This window comes from Salmo salar, chromosome ssa21, assembly GCF_905237065.1.
Source record: "Salmo salar chromosome ssa21, Ssal_v3.1, whole genome shotgun sequence".
Taxonomy (NCBI): domain Eukaryota; kingdom Metazoa; phylum Chordata; class Actinopteri; order Salmoniformes; family Salmonidae; genus Salmo; species Salmo salar.
Genome location: NC_059462.1, coordinates 16,933,021 through 16,949,789, shown reverse-complemented (window position 1 = coordinate 16,949,789; position 16,769 = coordinate 16,933,021). Strand labels below are relative to the sequence as shown.

General features: G+C 41.8%; 1 protein-coding gene across 6 annotated transcripts; it reads left to right on the top strand.

Annotated features, from left to right (window-relative positions):
* Positions 1-2,355: 2,355 nt before the first annotated feature.
* On the top strand, positions 2,356-9,786 carry LOC106581756 (transcription factor Sp3). 6 transcript variants are annotated; one of them, XM_014164020.2, is made up of 7 exons: positions 2,356-2,520; positions 2,856-2,947; positions 3,120-3,209; positions 3,726-4,935; positions 5,524-5,710; positions 6,117-6,313; positions 7,690-9,786. In XM_014164020.2, the coding sequence occupies exons 1-7, from the start codon at positions 2,514-2,516 to the stop codon at positions 7,995-7,997; spliced, it is 2,091 nt and encodes a 696-aa protein (XP_014019495.1). In that variant the 5' UTR covers positions 2,356-2,513; the 3' UTR covers positions 7,998-9,786. The 6 variants fall into 6 exon arrangements, with proteins under 6 accessions (XP_014019495.1, XP_014019499.1, XP_014019496.1 ...); XM_014164021.2 differs by having other exon boundaries at positions 2,367-2,520; positions 3,129-3,209; XM_045704501.1 differs by having other exon boundaries at positions 2,367-2,727; positions 3,129-3,209.
* Positions 9,787-16,769: the final 6,983 nt, after the last annotated feature.

Below are 16,769 nucleotides of genomic sequence, written 5' to 3'. Positions count from 1 at the left end.
GTTTTTTTTTTCCTTTATTTTTTACTATTTTCTACATTGTAGAATAATAGCGAAGACATCAAAACTATGAAATAACACATATGGAATCATGTAGTAACCAAAAAAGCATTAAACAAATAAAAATATATTTTATATTTCAGATTCTTCAAAGTAGCCACCCTTTGCTTTGACAGCTTTGCACACGCTTGGCATTCTCTCAACCAGCTTCATGAGGTAGTCACCTGGAATGCATTTCAATTAACAGGTGTGCCTTGTTAAAAGTACATTTGCAGAATTTCTTTCATTCTTAATGCGTTTGAGCCAATCAGTTGTGTTGTGACAAAGTAGGGGTGGTATACAGAAGATAGCCCTATTTGGTAAAAGACCAAGTTTATATTATGGCAAGAACAGCTCAAATAAGCAAAGAGAAATGACAGTCCATCATTACTTTAAAACATGAAGGTCAGTCAATGCGGAACATTTCAAGAACTTTGAAAGATTCTTCAGGTGCAGTCGCAAAAACCATCAAGCGCTATGATGAAACTGGCTCTCATGAGGACCGCCACAGGAAAGGTCCTCTGTTGCAGAGAAAGAAAACACCACTAAATGACACCAATAAGACGAAGAGACTTGCTTGGGCCAAGAAACACGAGCAATGGACATTAACCGGTGGAAATCTGTCCTTTGGTCTGATGAGTCTAATTTGAGATTTTTGGTTCCAACCGTCGTGTCTTTGTGAGACGCAGAGTAGGTGAACAGATTATCTCCGCATGTGTGGTTCTCACCGTGAAGCACGGTGGAGGAGGTGTAATGGTGTTTTGCTGGTGACACTGTGATTTATTTAGAAAATACACTGACGCATGTCTTGTATTCAAGATCCTAAATGGCCTGGCTCCCTTCCACTCAGTATTTTTGTTAAACAGAAAACCCAGACATATGGCAGCAGATCCACAAGGTCTGCCATGAGAGGTGACTGTATAGTTCCCTTAAGGAAAAGCACCTTTAGTAAATCTGCTTTCTCTGTGAGAGCTTCCCATGTCTGGAATACACTGCCATCAGACACACATAACTGCACCACATATCACACTTTCACAAAATGCATGAAGACATGGCAAAAGGTCAATCAGATTTGTGAACATAATCCCTAGCTGTGTATTGCCACTTTCCATGTTGTCTGTTGTCTGTAGCTTGTGAGGTGTGGAAACACTTTGTTGCTTTTATGGATTTTGTCTTGTTGCTTTTTGTTCTATGTTGCTATGTCTTGCTTGTCCTATGTTGCTCTGCGTGTGCTCACTGCTCAATGATTGTCTATATTGTAATTGTTTTAAATAACCTGCCCAGGGACTGTGGTTGAAAATTAGCCGGCTGGCTAAAACCGGCACTTTTACTGAAACGTTGATTAATGTGCACTGTCCCTGTAAAAATAAAATAAACTCAAATTCAAGTCACACTTACCCAGCATGGCTACCACAGCATTCTGCAGCAATATGCTATCCCATCTGTTTGCACTTAGTGGGACTATCATTTGTTTGTCAACAGGACAATGACCCCAAACACACCTCCAGGCTGTGTAAGGGCTATTTGACCAAGGAGAGTGATGATGTGCTGCATCAGATGACCTGGCCTCCACAATCACCCAACCTCCATCCAAATGAGATGATTTGGGATGAGTTGGACCACAGAGTGGAGGAAAAGCAGCCAACAGCATATGTGGGAACTCCTTCAAGACTGTTGGAAGAGAATTCCAGGTGAAACTGGTTGAGAGAATGCCAAGCGTGTGCAAAGCTTTCAAAGGCAGAGTGGCTACTTTGAAGAATCTCAAATGTAAAATATTTTGGTTGCTACATGATTCCATGTGTTATTTCATAGTTTTGATGTATTCACTATTATTCTACAATGTAGAAAATAGTACAAATAAAGAAAAACCCTTGAATAAGTAGCTGTGTCCAAACTTTTGACTGGTACTGTTCAATCTATTTTATTCAGCTGCCAACACAAGGGAAGTATCTAGCTACAAATGCAGCCATCACATCTTATCCAGCCTCTGAAATCGCCATGCAATGACAGATTAATGGGCTAATAGTTAGACTTTAGCCTGTTTTAATGATCTACTTTAGCGCAGTATAAGTTATCTTAATTGAAGTTAAGTGAAAGCAATGTTTAAAATCCACTGTGGCTGCAGAAGGCTTCAATACATGAACGATTAACAAATGGCCATCATCATAACTCCTGGCACCATACTATCCTTGTTGGAAGAATAATACACAGGAAAAGAATTCGTCAGAAAGTGACTGACATGGACACTGGTGAATGATAATACATAGAATAAAAGACGGTAGCCAATTGGGTTTAAGAAGAACGGCGGGATTTCCTGTACGTGACTCTTGCAGGCCCCACCCTTTGTGTTTCCCGCACCGTCAATCAAAATAGAAAAAAAATTGACTAGAATCACCGTTTTCAGCTGCCTTCGATTAATGTAATCATGTTTGGCTTGTGATAATACCGAGATTCTGCGAATTTAAATAATTCACGCAATGACTGGTATGTAATATTCAATCTAACATCGGTATGTCTGTGCACCCTTTAGCTAAGCTAATGTTAGCTAACTGGCTAATCTTTTTCAACAGTTTAGCCAACAGTAAACGTTAGCCTGCATGCTAGCAACAACAATTATTACATAGCTATGTGTGATTCGTAGCTAAATGGCTTCAGTTTGATCATCAACTCCACACCGCAAATGTAACGGAGGTCAGTCCAGCTTGAAGTGTATGACATTAGTGGAATAACTACAAACCAATGTGCTGCCCTTTTCCATGTGGAGATTGAACTTAACTCTGGTTTGTTTTGCTCCGATTCCTTCTTTCTGTGCCATGTAGCCCCAGAGCAGCCAGTGAAACAAGAGGAAATGGCTGCCTTGGACAGCTGTCAACGCGAGTTTCTGCAGCAAGACGGTGGCACAGGAGATCAGGTACTGTTTAGAAATTGCCCCCGTGTAGTTCTCGGTCAGGGTTTCAGTAAGTGCGTGGTGCTTTGTGAAGTTCACACGTTTTTAAAATTTGTAGTAAAAGTCGAACTTCCTGTGTGGCTCCGGACTAACGGCCACCCACTTTCTTCGTTTTAAACCCGCCCATTGTGGGTAGGACACTCAGCCATCACCGCTCGCTCTGCTGGCAGCTACCTGCAGCAAGATCGGGTCGCCATCGTCAGAGAGGGATAACGGTGCTGTAGTGGTAAGTCACCACCTCTGGCTCTGCTAGAATGTATGTAATCGACCCAAAAAGGAATCTATATTTTTGTAATAGAACGCGAGTGGTGTCGGCAGAGCTGTAGTTCAGCCTAGTGTGCTGTTGTGAATGAGATATTCCCAAAAGGTACTCATTGCAGTGTGCTCAGATTTCGATCACACACTAGAAATTAGGGTTCTCATGCACCTTCTCGAGACAAACATGGGATCTGGTCAAGAAACGCCTCTAAATCAATCTTCACATTTTGTGGCTAAATCGTGTGAACAAGCAGCACCAAACTCATAACGTTTGATTTTTATGCATTCTGTGTATACATTTTATTGAATAATAACTAGATTTCTGAATACAGTAACTATTTGGCTAGCAGTCAATATTTCACTGCTATGTCTAACATTAGCACTACATAATTAATCACAACATTGCAATCTGCATCTTGATGATGCATCTTCTAGGCAAATTAATTGTTTTATTCACCAAAACATTATTTTTTTTCATCCACAGACTACAAACCTAACATCCATCCAGTTAACAGGGAACCCAGATAGATGGGAGGTTTTGACCCCCGCAACAACAGTGAACGAGGAACCTGGCGCGGTCCACATCCAGACTCAGCGGATTATGACTTCAAACGGACAGTATGTTCTTCCTCTCCAGAACCTTCAGAGCCAACCGATCTTTGTGACATCAGGAAGCGACGCCTCCGCCAACACAGTGCCTAACATTCAGTACATTCAGACAGCTGATGGACAGCAACTGAGCTTCTCCACCTCCTGTGTGGAGGGGGCCACTCTGAGCCAAGATGCCGCAGGGCAGATCCAGATCTTGCCTGACGGAACTCAGACTATAAGTGTGACAGGGGCCGGAGACATCCTCACTAACAACCAAAACCTCATGTCACAGACTGGTCATGTCCAGCAGATCCAGGGTGTTTCTATCGGCAGCTCCACCTTTAACAACCAGGGACAGGTTGTCACTAATGTGCCTATGGGGTTGCCAGGGAACATCACCTTTGTCCCCATTAACAGTGTGGACTTGGACTCCCTGGGCCTCTCTGGTGCTCAAACTATAGCAACAGGGGTCACTTCTGATGGCCAGCTAATCATGACCAGTCAGCCTGTAGACAGTTCTGAGAGTTTGGAGAAGACAGGTGACCAGCTCTCGCAAACTCAATCTGTAAATGACTCGAATGCGAACTCAGAAATGTATCTACCAACATCCTCGGCCCAGCTGCCTGAGACCATAGATGAGCCGGGTGTTCTGACCCAAGCCACAGAGCAGACAGATCCCTCTGGTCTCCAGGAGGGCTACGTTCATCAGAACCAAGTTCAGAACATCCAGGTCTCCTCAGGCCAGTCCATCATCCAGCTGCAACAAGTGCCGGTCCAGACCAGCGATGGTCAGGTGGTGCAGGCAGGAGGGGGACAGAACGTGCAGCTCTTCAACCCAGGGACCTTCATCATCCAGGCCCAGACCGTCACTCCCTCAGGCCAGATCCAGTGGCAGACCTTTCAGGTGCAGGGGGTCCAGAACCTGCAGAACATCCAGCTGCCGACCAACCCAGCCCAGCAGATCACCCTGGCCCCATTGCAGGCCCTGTCTCTTGGCCAGGGAGGAGCGCAACAGATCCCCAACCTGCAGACTGTGACAGTTAACTCATTGGCCCAGACAGGCATTCATTTCCAACAGGCAGAGGACACCAACAGCCCTGGAGGTACAGTCTCCTCCTCCATCATCAATAAGACATGCTCACCATGATAGTGTAGAACACTGTTGGTTGTATGTAGGACACCGTGGGGTTCTGGGGAAAAAAAAGCTAATCCGCAGGAAGCACTATTTCCAGTATCGAGTCACCTGACAGGAGCTTCCTGAGGCAACAGGCATTATTTACGCTGGTGAAGATTGTCGTCACTTTGGTTTTTTTTTGTAGGAAAATAATTTTCAAACTTGTAAACATACACACATTTACCAATAGAACACTAAACTTAGCAGGTCTTTTAAACAATTGTCTAACCATGTAATTAAGATTATTTTATTGATCTGTGAGATATGCAAGCATATTATTAATTATTTGAAGATTTAAAGGGAGTGTAAATATATCAAATGCTTTTGTCAAGCTATCCATCCACACATTGTCAAGTTTGAACAGGGGTTTCGAATTTGTTCATAGCCAAACTGTCACAATCTTTTAAAAGCATTTATAGAAGAATCACTTTTCACTGTAGCTTTTGCAGGCCATTTAGCATGCAATTGTTAATGCTTGTGTTCATATTGATGTGTGGATTGATTGGTCTCCCTCCAGATATCCAGATAAAGGAGGAGCCGGACTCAGAGAACTGGCAGCTGGGTAGTGACTCCACTCTGAACACCAGTGACCTGTCCCACCTGCGGGTCAGGCTAGTGGACGAGGAGGACCAGCTCGACGAGGGGGGCAAGAGGCTACGAAGGGTGGCCTGCACCTGCCCCAACTGCAAAGAGGCTGGGGGGAGGTGAGTGAGTTCATACTGTGTACGCTGTTTATATCGTCTGCGATTAGAGTGCTCAACAGCTTATAGTGCTCAGAAATCATTGGATGGAATCTTTCCTATACTAATGTTTCAATTACAGGTATAAGGGTATGAATGGGAAAGATGAAATATGTTTTCATACATTTTCTATTACCTAAATTAGCCCCCTCAATCTAACACAGTCCTACTGTAACAAAATTACTTTCTCAAAATCATCTTATGTCTTCCATTAGCCCCCTGAAAGTCTTGACTGTTGACTGGTCACCAGCATTGGCGCGCAAGGGCCAAAAAAACCAGAGCAAGTTCAGGTCTATTTGACTACAAGTACAGTATATGAATGTGTTTCTTTGATATATATATATGAGTGTGTTTGTATGTGTTCTCTCAGAGGATCCAACATGGGCAAGAAGAAGCAGCACATCTGTCACATTCCTGGCTGTGGGAAGGTGTACGGGAAGACGTCCCACCTGCGAGCACACCTGCGCTGGCACTCAGGCGAGCGGCCCTTCGTCTGCAGCTGGATGTACTGTGGGAAGAGGTTCACACGCAGCGACGAACTGCAGAGACACAGGAGAACACACACAGGTGCACTCTCACTCACGTCAACATTTGCATTACATTTTTCATTTGAAAACCTGAAATGTATAATTTAGTACAGTAGCATTCGTCCTGTAATACCGATTACATAATGAGTTCATAGTAGTGATTTAGAAGTGATAGACATTGAACAGAAATATAAACGCAAACATAACAATTTCAAAGATTTTACTGAGTTACAGTTCATATAAGGAAATCTGTCAATTGAAATAAATAAATGAGGCCCTAATCTATGGATTTCACATGACTGGGAATACAGATATGCATCTGTTGGTCACAGATACCTTAAAAAGAAATGGTGTACACATCCTTGCAACATGGGGCCGTGCATTATCATGCTGAAACATGAGGTGATGGCAGCGGATGAATGGCATGACGATGGGCCTCAGGATCTCATCACGGTGTCTGCGGATTCAAATTGCCATCGATAAAATGCAATTGTGTTCGTTGTCCGTAGCTTATGCCTGCCCATAACCCCACCGCCACCTTGGGGCACTATGTTCACAACGTTGACATCAGCAAACCGCTCGCCCACAACGCCATACATGCTGTCTGCCATCTGCCCTGTACAGTTGAAACCGAGATTAATCTGTGAAGAGCACACTTCTCTAGCGTGCCAGTGGCCATCGAAGGTGAGCGTTTGCTCATTGAAGTCGGTTACGACGTCGAACTGCAGTCAGGTCAAGACCCTGGTGAGAACAACTAGCACGCAGATGAGCTTCCCTAGATGGTTTCTGACAGTTTGTGCAGAAATTCTTTGATTGCAATCTCAGTTTCAACAGCTGTCCGAGTGTCTGGTCTCAGACCATCCCGCAGGTGAAGAAGCCGGATGTGGAGGTCCTGGGCTGGCGTGGTTACACGTGGTCTGCGGTTGAGAGGCCGGTTGGACGTACTGCCAAATTCTCTAAAACGGCGCTGAAGGTAGAGAAATTAACATTCAATTCTCTGGCAACAGCTCTGGTGGACATTCCTGCCGTAAGAATGCCAATTGCACGCTCCCCCAACTTGAGACATCTGTGGCATTGTGTTGTGACACAACTGCACATTTGAATGGCCTTTTATTGTCCCCAGCACAAGGTGCACCAGTGTAATGATCATGCTGTTTAATCAGCTTCTTGATATGCCACACCAGCCAGGTGGATGGATTATCTTGGCAAAGGGGAAAGGCTCACTAACAGGGATGTAAACAAATTTGTGCCCCAAATTTGAGTGAAATAAGCTTTTTGTTCATATGGAAAAATGTTGGGATCTTTTATTTCAGATCATGAAACATGGGACCAACACTTTACATGTTGCGTTTTATATTTTTGTTCAGTGTAGTATGGTCTGTCTGACTATTAACCCTTGTCTGGTCTCTGTGACAGGGGAGAAGAAGTTTGTTTGCCCGGAGTGTTCCAAGCGCTTTATGCGGAGCGACCACCTGGCCAAGCACATTAAAACGCACCTGAACAAGAAAGGAGTCATGAACTCTGTGAGCAGCGCGGTGGTGGCCTCCATGGAGTCTGCGGGTTCGTCAGACAGCATCATCACGGCTGGCGGCACTACCCTCATCCTCACCAACATCCAGCAGGGCTCCAGTAACGCCCAGGACATTCTGGCCAACGCTGAGATCCCCCTGCAGCTAGTCACCGTAGCAGCCGGAGAAGTCTTGGAGATGGCCGAGTCGCAGTGACACTCATTAACTCTTCATGAACTTCTGCATCACTAATGTTCCCTGCTTGTTTTTTTTTTTTTATATATACATACATGAATATATATTATATTTTTAAGAAGAATGATAGCATTAAATGTGGTTACAATACATACCCACTAAAATGCCTTATTTTGTATCATATTGTGGAGTTGAAAAGGTGGTTTTAATTGCTTAAAGGTTTGAGTTAAATGTGTATAAAAATATTGGTACAGAAATGACGTGATTGGATATTAGGTCTGTCAGTTTCCTTTAAGCAAAATAATTAGTTAACTGGAGTCACACTCAATGTTATTTTCCTGAAGTAAGTTCTTGCTTACGTCCAGATGTGTCTTCATGTAAATGTTGTAATGTAATTTAACTTTTTTTTGTAGTATGCAATTCTTAATTTTTTTTGTACTTCCTGATTTGTTATTTGTGCTTGCCTAAAACTCAGCAAGCGTCACCCCCCCCCCCGCTCTGTTGCATCCTGAATAATATTGCAGGTGGCAAAAAGAAAATCGTCTATTTAAAATGCTGTATAATTCTTATTCAACAACTACAATTGATCTAATGATGTAATATGCATTTCTTGCAAATCAAGTATTTTGAGTGTTACAGCTCTTTTGTATTAGGCTTTGCATAGTAAACTGGGTTTTGTGGTATCTCAAGGTCCAATGTTTTTAAAATGTGTATAGTGTAATATTCATGTGTTTCTTTTGTAAAAAAGAATTTGTAAATGATTCTCAATTTGAAAAGGAAAAAAACAAAAAAAAAGGAGTCATTTTCATGAGAGAAAAAAGCCATGCTTAGGGGTTAAATTGCCAAATTTGACTGTAATCTCAGGGTGACTTGGTCATGCAGTGCTGTCAGGTTGCACGGTAGAACAATCCTCCGCTGTAGTCGCTAGGGCTGCTGTGGGGTGTTGTGTAGAGATGTGTTATTCCATGGACCAAAAGCCAAGGTGAATTATGCTGTCGCCATGTTACCTATGCTCTTTGAACTGTATATGTCAGTCTTTAAATGACAACAACCCCCCCCCCCCCACCTTTATGTAACAGTTAGGTAAAAAGGTGCATTCTGTGTCCGCGCCTCAATCAGTCCTCTTAAAACAGAAATGAAATGGTGTCACTGTATCGCAGTAGGTCGGTACTCTTTTAATTGCACTGTTCTCTTCACCTGCAGTTTGTTAATGATCTTTTTGTATAAAACTCTTCGTATACTGCCCATGAAACTGTGTTGGTTATGCTCTTTCAGCTCTGTCAGTTTAATATACATGTTTCTGTCTCTGTCTTATCATTTCTTTTAATCGGAGTGGGTTTTGACTCCCTTTTCTGTAGTAATATATCTACGTATCTAGGTTTTTATTCAGATTATGAAATGTAAGACTGAAGAAAGTGAATTGTGTGCATTGTGTCTGCTGCCGGGATTGTTTGTTGTTGTGACGTTCTGGAGTATATTTTCCACTCATAAGGCCCCCAGTGGCTTTAAGCCCACCGTCATATCATTGAAATGTATTATACTCTGCGTGGTGATTAACAAAACACTGTTATACCTCACAGATTCACATTTAGAAGTGAAAATTACATTTTTACAATCTCAGAAAGTTTCAATCTGGATGTTTGTCATGTTATAAATCCTTGGTTCGTCATGAACATTTTGTAACATTTGGTATTCATTTCACATACTTTAATTCCGTTTTGTTATCAAAAAGCGCAAAACAATTGTACACGGTCCACTTTTTGTGCGCAGCATATTATTTCATACTAAAATGACTAAACATTACCTGCTAGTAAGTTGTTGTGTAATTATTCTACTATTATATTATTATAATGAAACGGCAATCTGATTGGTCAAACATGCGTTCCAGTCGTGGTATTACGACTGCATCCAAGTGGCATAATCATATTGAAACCAGAAACTCAGTATTTGTGAAATAATGATATTGGAGTAGTGCCACAAGAGTCGGCAGTTCTCATAGATGTTTCTGCACATTGTCATTGGACTTATTAGTGTTGGCACCTCTCTCTATTTGGCAGTCCAGTCCAGTAGATGTCACTGCAGCCAAAGGAGCAGGAGGGGAGACAAACTGACCTTCTGACCCTCCTAGACCCCCCTGCAGTTTCACTCATCTAGCCACTGAAGCCAACTGGAGGTAAAAATAGTTAATTTAATGTCCATGAATATGCCTTTCTTAGTATATGAATTCCTGTTTCATGACGAACATGATCTGAAGATGTCTTCAACTCTTTTATAATAGTGCGATTCCTCACGAAACCCAGACACGAGTCCTGGGTAAAGCCAAAATGTAATAAATATGCCAACTTTTATTCATTATTTCTCAGTGAGGCTTTTAGATACAAATGTCAAAATATGTCCAAAATTCTTCCTTCAAAGGACTATTCTATGGATTACATTTTGTGAAAATCCCCCAAATCATAGTATTTTCTTGTCTGGGTTTCGTGAGGAATCGCTCTATAATAAGTTAGATGTATATGATGTATTTTTCCCCTACAAATGTATGAAAGTTTAAGAATATATTATCAAAATGCAAGTAATCCTTGCAGCACTCCTCTCAATCCTTGTCGCAAAGAAGCGTTTGAAAGGTCCGTACAAATAAGACATGTTAACAATGCTTTATTGAACGCAATAGATATTTCCTGCAAGAACACAGGCTATTGCCCGAACATCTGTGTTGTTGTCAATTTAGATTAGTGGTTTTGAGAGGCTCACTTTAATTTAACTCTGAAAGCAGAGTATGCATTGTTACAATCAGTCACTCTATAACTCATGCCTCGACATGATTATTTTAGATTGCTCCACAATTTAAGGTTGTTTTGTAGTGGTTTTAATTTGTAACTTCTCGTTTCTGTGAAAAAAAGTTATCCAGCGTAGTGTTACATAGTGCCTTTTCTCTGCAACTGATAGAAATGCATGTGCGTTATGCTGGCCACAGTTATTGCAGGGCTCCATAGGAACATCATTAAAAGATTGCTGTATGAATGCCTATATCCGTCAAATCAGAATGAAAAGCACATATGGGTTTTGAATCTGAGTCAATTTGCTGCAGACGGGAGTCAGAAAATGTGGTCTATAAATGTTAAAAGGACACATCCATTTTGTGGTACCTTTCATTTGCATAATTTAATTAATTCAATTCATTGTAATGCAATACCAAGTGCACCGCAAACATAGAATGACAGTTTTAGCTAATGAAATGTGTTAACGATATCATCATTTACTTGTATGTTAATTAGTCCAATTAATTTCCCCTGCTCGGTAATCCGAATATTGTAATAATCTTTTGCTCCCCTCCAGGAATGAAATCTGCGATACACCGAGGTGTGGGGAGAGGGCAATCTCTCAGATAAGGCACACAGCATCTTGAAGATTTACCTGCGATATCCTTAATTATTGGTTTCCTACATTGTATAATACAACTTGTATTTTATAACAAGCTAGCTATTGGAAAATCTTAAGAAAGAGGGGATGCTCATTCATTCACAAAATACTGTCTGGGATTCAGTGACAGAATATGTGAGACCTGATGGTAAAATGTTGAGCGACACAGTTTGGGAAGTAGTTGCCCAATATTGCTCAGTTGAATTTGGGCAATTTATGTGGGATTTTATCAAATCGGTGGTTGTGAGAGACTCTACAGGTACTATAATTTATAATTCTTACTTCCTCTTCTGTTCTGCACTCATTTGGCCTGTGTTGGTGGTGTGCAGCTTTCACCCAAAAGTAGTAGGCCTTCACTTGCCAGCACCTCAACAACACTGATAAGTGGAAGTGCTTCAGTGCCACCGAGGAGAAAACATGTCTGCTGGACTTCCCAGATAAAAGCTGCCATCACCGAACGATCCTCCTCGGCAGCTCAGTCACAAGGGTGAAGGAGGAATAGAGATCCGTGCGTAGCTGAGCATGACATCGGACTATATGCTGTCAGTCATTTTCTACTGAAGAATTTGTAGTCTTGTGAAAGTTCACTTGGTATTGCAGATGATGTTCATTCACCTCACCTGACACACTCATTTTATCATAGGAGTGGGAGGGTCTTGATTTACAAAAATAAATCATCTCTGGTTTTAGATCAGATTGAAGTTCAAAGACATTGAGATACCGTTTTCTTAACACAGTCTTGACCTTCCACCAAGGGTTAGGAGTTATTCAAGGCTATATTAGCTGTATTCTGTAGCTGTTTCACCTAAAACACAGGACCCATCATGACGGTGTGTGCTCTATCCACTGATTGTCCCTGAGAGTTTTCAGTCCAGCCCCGCATTGTAGAGAGATGATGCTGCCATTGAAGTACCTCTGTTGTGAGCATAGTTGAAACCATTGTACTTAAAGAGATGGGCACTTACTATCCTGTTGACATTGAAGAATATTTGGTGCAGGTAGGGCAATCTGCTGTTTTGATTGACTGTAGAAGACTGTCACACAAATGAAACTTACTATGTATAATACTGGTCTGTAAATATGTTATGAAACAAATGACACTGCTGAAGTGAAATCGTCTAGGAATCTGTTGACAAGGGAAATCTCAAGTAAAATATGCATACTTAAAGAGTAAAAGGAAAGATTTTCCAGTGGTTGCAATTTGGGATTGAAAGGTATAATCCCAAGTCTTCATCCTTTAAATTGTTTGTTGTTTGTAGTGCAGAATAGCTTTGCTGCGATAGATTCCTCTTATTTGAATTGCAATGTAGTTTGTACATGGTGCTCAACTTCAGTCATTCCAATGCATGTGTCAAATACATAAATAATAAAATACAATAACAAAACAATAACTATAAAGAAGGCCACATGCTATAATAATGTAATGGCATTTCCCACTGTATTTGTGAATGAAGTTTTAAATACCATAAGGATTATGGATCTCTGCCACGGGGAAGGTAATGAGAACAGTTGGCAGAAATGACTTATTTCATTATTCCGTCCCGAAGATGCAGCACCCTTCAAGAAGAGGAGTGTTTCATCTCGTTCCCCCCTTTTTGACTAACTACGTCTCACAGTGTTGTTGAAAGACTTGCCTGCAATTTGACAAAATCACTACTATTCCGCTTTTCACAGGGAAGAATCCAGAACACCAAAGTACAGTGCAGAGAATCATTGAGGCACAACAGCTGTGCTCATTTAACATTGTATATCGGTTGAAATACTGCGCTGCTAACACACATAGCCTTTAAAGTCCTTTTTTAACATGTGTTATTTAACAAAAAAAATGAGTAGGTATATGACTACTTAATAAGTGACTTGCAATGTACTGTTCAATGTACCTCTTGTTCTGTAGGGCACTCTCTTTCTGAGTCAGTTAGGAAAGTGAAAACTCTCTGAAAATCTCCTGCTAGGTCCCTCTCCACTCTACATTCCAGACACACTCTTGCCCTTGATCAACTGCAAAAGACAGCAGACAATGGAGCAGATCATTTTCCCCTGGCAAAGAAACAGCATGGATCGACTCAATAACCTGATATTCCCTGTCTACTGAATATGGCCAATTTTGCAGTAGGTCAGTGCTTTTTTTTATTTATTCCAGAAACAATTTGGTGACCTCCCTCTGGAGTCTCAGCAGGGTTATGGGAGAAAGTGGCTGTGTTGACATTGTGTTTAGGGTTGGCCTCCTCAAGGTGAACAGATACCTGGGGTGGGACAGGGGGGATATTATGCAAACCTGATAGTAGCCACCAGCGGCGGCCATATTCCGCACTTTGTTTTGCTCCTGTTTCCTGCCATTATTTGTCTTCAACGTTTATCTGAGGTGTCTGGGTGGGTGTTAAATTGAAATGGGGGGGGTGGTTGTCGGGGGAACAGCCCAGCTGCAATTGTTGCATCTAGCTTCCACCAGAAGAGCGAGGTGTGTTATTCACAGGGTCTAATTAGGTGCTTTCTTGTTTCAGGGAAATTGCTGGTTTGCATCGCTGTTCTCTTACGGGAAGGAGGAATCTCAATAGTATTATTCTATGTCATCCTTGTTTATTTAACAGTTGCTAAGTGACATCTCACAAGTATTTTAAAGCTGTGTTTTGTGACTGTTTTCAGTTTCTTACTGAATAGATTCTGACCAAATTCATTACAGGTCTGACTGAAAAACAAAAACAACTAACACCCTTGCCTTTTGTGAACGAACACTCGTACTTAACTGTTTCCTACCAGCACTGAGTTTACTGATACAGTTGAAGTCGGAAGTTTACATACACTTATGTTGGAGTCATTAAAACTCATTTTTCAACCACTCCACAAATTTCTTGTTAACAAACTATAGTTTTGGCACGTCGGTTAGGACATCTACTTTGTGCATGACACAAGTAATTTTTCCAATAATTGTTTACAGACAGATTATTTCACTTATAATTCACTGTATCACAATTCCAGTGGGTCAGAAGTTTACATACATAAAGTTGACTGTGCCTTTAAACAGCTTGGAAAATTCCAGAAAATGATGTCATGGCTTTAGAAGCTTCTGTTAGGCTAATTGACATAATTTGAGTCAATTGGAGGTGTACCTGCTGATGTATTTCAAGGCCTACCTTCAAACTCAGTGCCTCTTGGCTTGACATCATGGGAAAATCAAAAGAAATCAGCGAAGACCTCAGAAAAAAAATGGTAGACCTCCACAAGTCTGGTTCATCCTTGGGAGCAATTTCCAAACACCTGAAGGTACCACGTTCATCTGTACAAACAATAGTACGCAAGTATAAACACCATGGGACCACGCAGCCGTCATACCGCTCAGGAAGGAGACGTGTTCTGTCTCCTAGAGATGAACGTACTTTGGTGCAAAAAGTGCAAATCAATCCCAGAACAACAGCAAAGGACCTTGTGAAGATGCTGAAGGAAACAGGTACAAAAGTATCTCTATCCACAGTAAAACGAGTCCTATATCGACATAACCTGAAAGGCCGCTCAGCAAGTAAGAAGCCACTTTTTGGAGAAATTTCCTCTGGTCTGATGAAACAAAAATGGAGGAAGGAGGAAAAACGGGGAAGGCTTGCAAGCCGATGAACACCATCCCAACCATGAAGCACGGGGATGGCAGCATCATGTTGTGGGGGTGCTTTGCTGCAGGAGGGACTGGTGCACTTCACAAAATAGATGGTATCATGAGGTAGGAAAATTATGTGGATATATTTAAGCAACATCTCAAGACATCAGTCAGGAAGTTAAAGCTTGGTTGCAAATGGGTGTTCCAAATGGACAATAACCCCAAGCATACTTCCAAAGTTGTGGCAAAATGGCTTAAGGACAACAAAGTCAAGGTATTGGAGTGGCCATTACAAAGCCCTGACCTCAATCCCATAGAACATTTGTGGGCAGAACTGAAAAAGCGTGTGCGAGCAAGAAGGCCTACAAACCTGACTCAGTTACACCAGCTCTGTCAGGAGGAATGGGCCAAAATTCACACATTTTATTGTGGAAGCTTGTGTAAGGCTACCCGAAACGTTTGACCCAAGTTAAGCAATTTAAAGGAAATTCTGCCAAATACTAATTGAGTGTATGTAAACTTCTGACCCACTGGGAATGTGATGAAAGAAAAAAAGCTGAAATAAATCACTCTCTACTATTATTCTGACATTTCACATTCTTAAAATAAAGTGGTGATCCTAACTGACCTAAGACGGGGAATTTTTAATACGATTAAATGTCAGGAATTGTGAAAAACTGAGTTTAAATGTATTTGGCTAAGGTGTATGTAAACTTCTGACTTCAACTGTAAATACAACACTTTGAGGAAAAATGTACTTCCTGTGGCTGAGATATGGGGTTGTCCCATCTAGCTATCTTAAGATGAATGGCACTAACTGTAAGTCGCTCTGGATAAGAGCATCTGCTAAATGACTAAAACGTCAAATGTAAAGAATGACCATTTCATGACCCTTTTAGTGGGTTTATGGTGGATTCATGCCTCTCCTTTTGCTGCCATAATGTTGCCAATATGTTCTGATGTTGTTGATGACCTGTGTTGTAAAGCTGCACTATCCTTGATGCTAAAAGTCCGGTATGAACATGAAAATTGTTTCAACTAGGAATGCAGAGGAGCAACGAAGCACTCTATATATGTGTGCAAGGGTCTCTCCAAGTGACGAGCTGGCCTTTAATAATATTCAGCTTGATGAGAAATATTTTAGTGGAGAACTGAACAGTTTATGTCTGTGAAAATGTACATTGGACGGTGTCAACGACATCCCAGCGGTCAGCATGGAGTCCCCATGGAGACAGACGGCGGCCGGGTGGCTCGGGTTGAGGAGGCGGTGAGACTCGACACCCCTCTGAGTGGCGGTGCGCTGATGGCTCTCAGTGTCTCTCGTCATGTCCCTGGCAGCTCTGACACAGGTAATATGCATGCAGTCTGACAGAGCCGGAGATGTGCACTGGCAACAATGATGTACATATAATTTTCCTTCCTGGCTGATTGAAGTCCGTAATTTGTGCTGGACTTTCTCTCTGATTACACACGTCTCCGTCTCAGGGAGCAAAACAAGAACTCTGAATTTGCTGCTGGGCACCGGGCTCATCCTCGGCTTTCAGCCTTCGAGAGGACTGCACTCTAAGGTGAGCCCAATTTTTGTCCCATTTACACTATTGTTACAAGTGGCATTGTGGTGGATAGTGTTCAAACACTGACTGTCTGCAGATGACACTGATGTACTCCCAAGGTCATCCCATTCTCTTCATCATTCTGTGCATTGCACACGCACACTCTCAAAGCAGACGCGCTCAAATAGAAAGAGACAGTGTAATGCATATTACATCATTGTGTTCTGAATGGCT

Bases quoted from the DNA above. Each gene is read 5' to 3' on its own strand.
- LOC106581756 (XM_014164020.2), top strand. The intron at 4,936-5,523 runs GTACAGTCTCCT...GTCTCCCTCCAG, and splicing joins GGACACCAACAGCCCTGGAG to ATATCCAGATAAAGGAGGAG. The intron at 5,711-6,116 runs GTGAGTGAGTTC...GTGTTCTCTCAG, and splicing joins TGCAAAGAGGCTGGGGGGAG to AGGATCCAACATGGGCAAGA.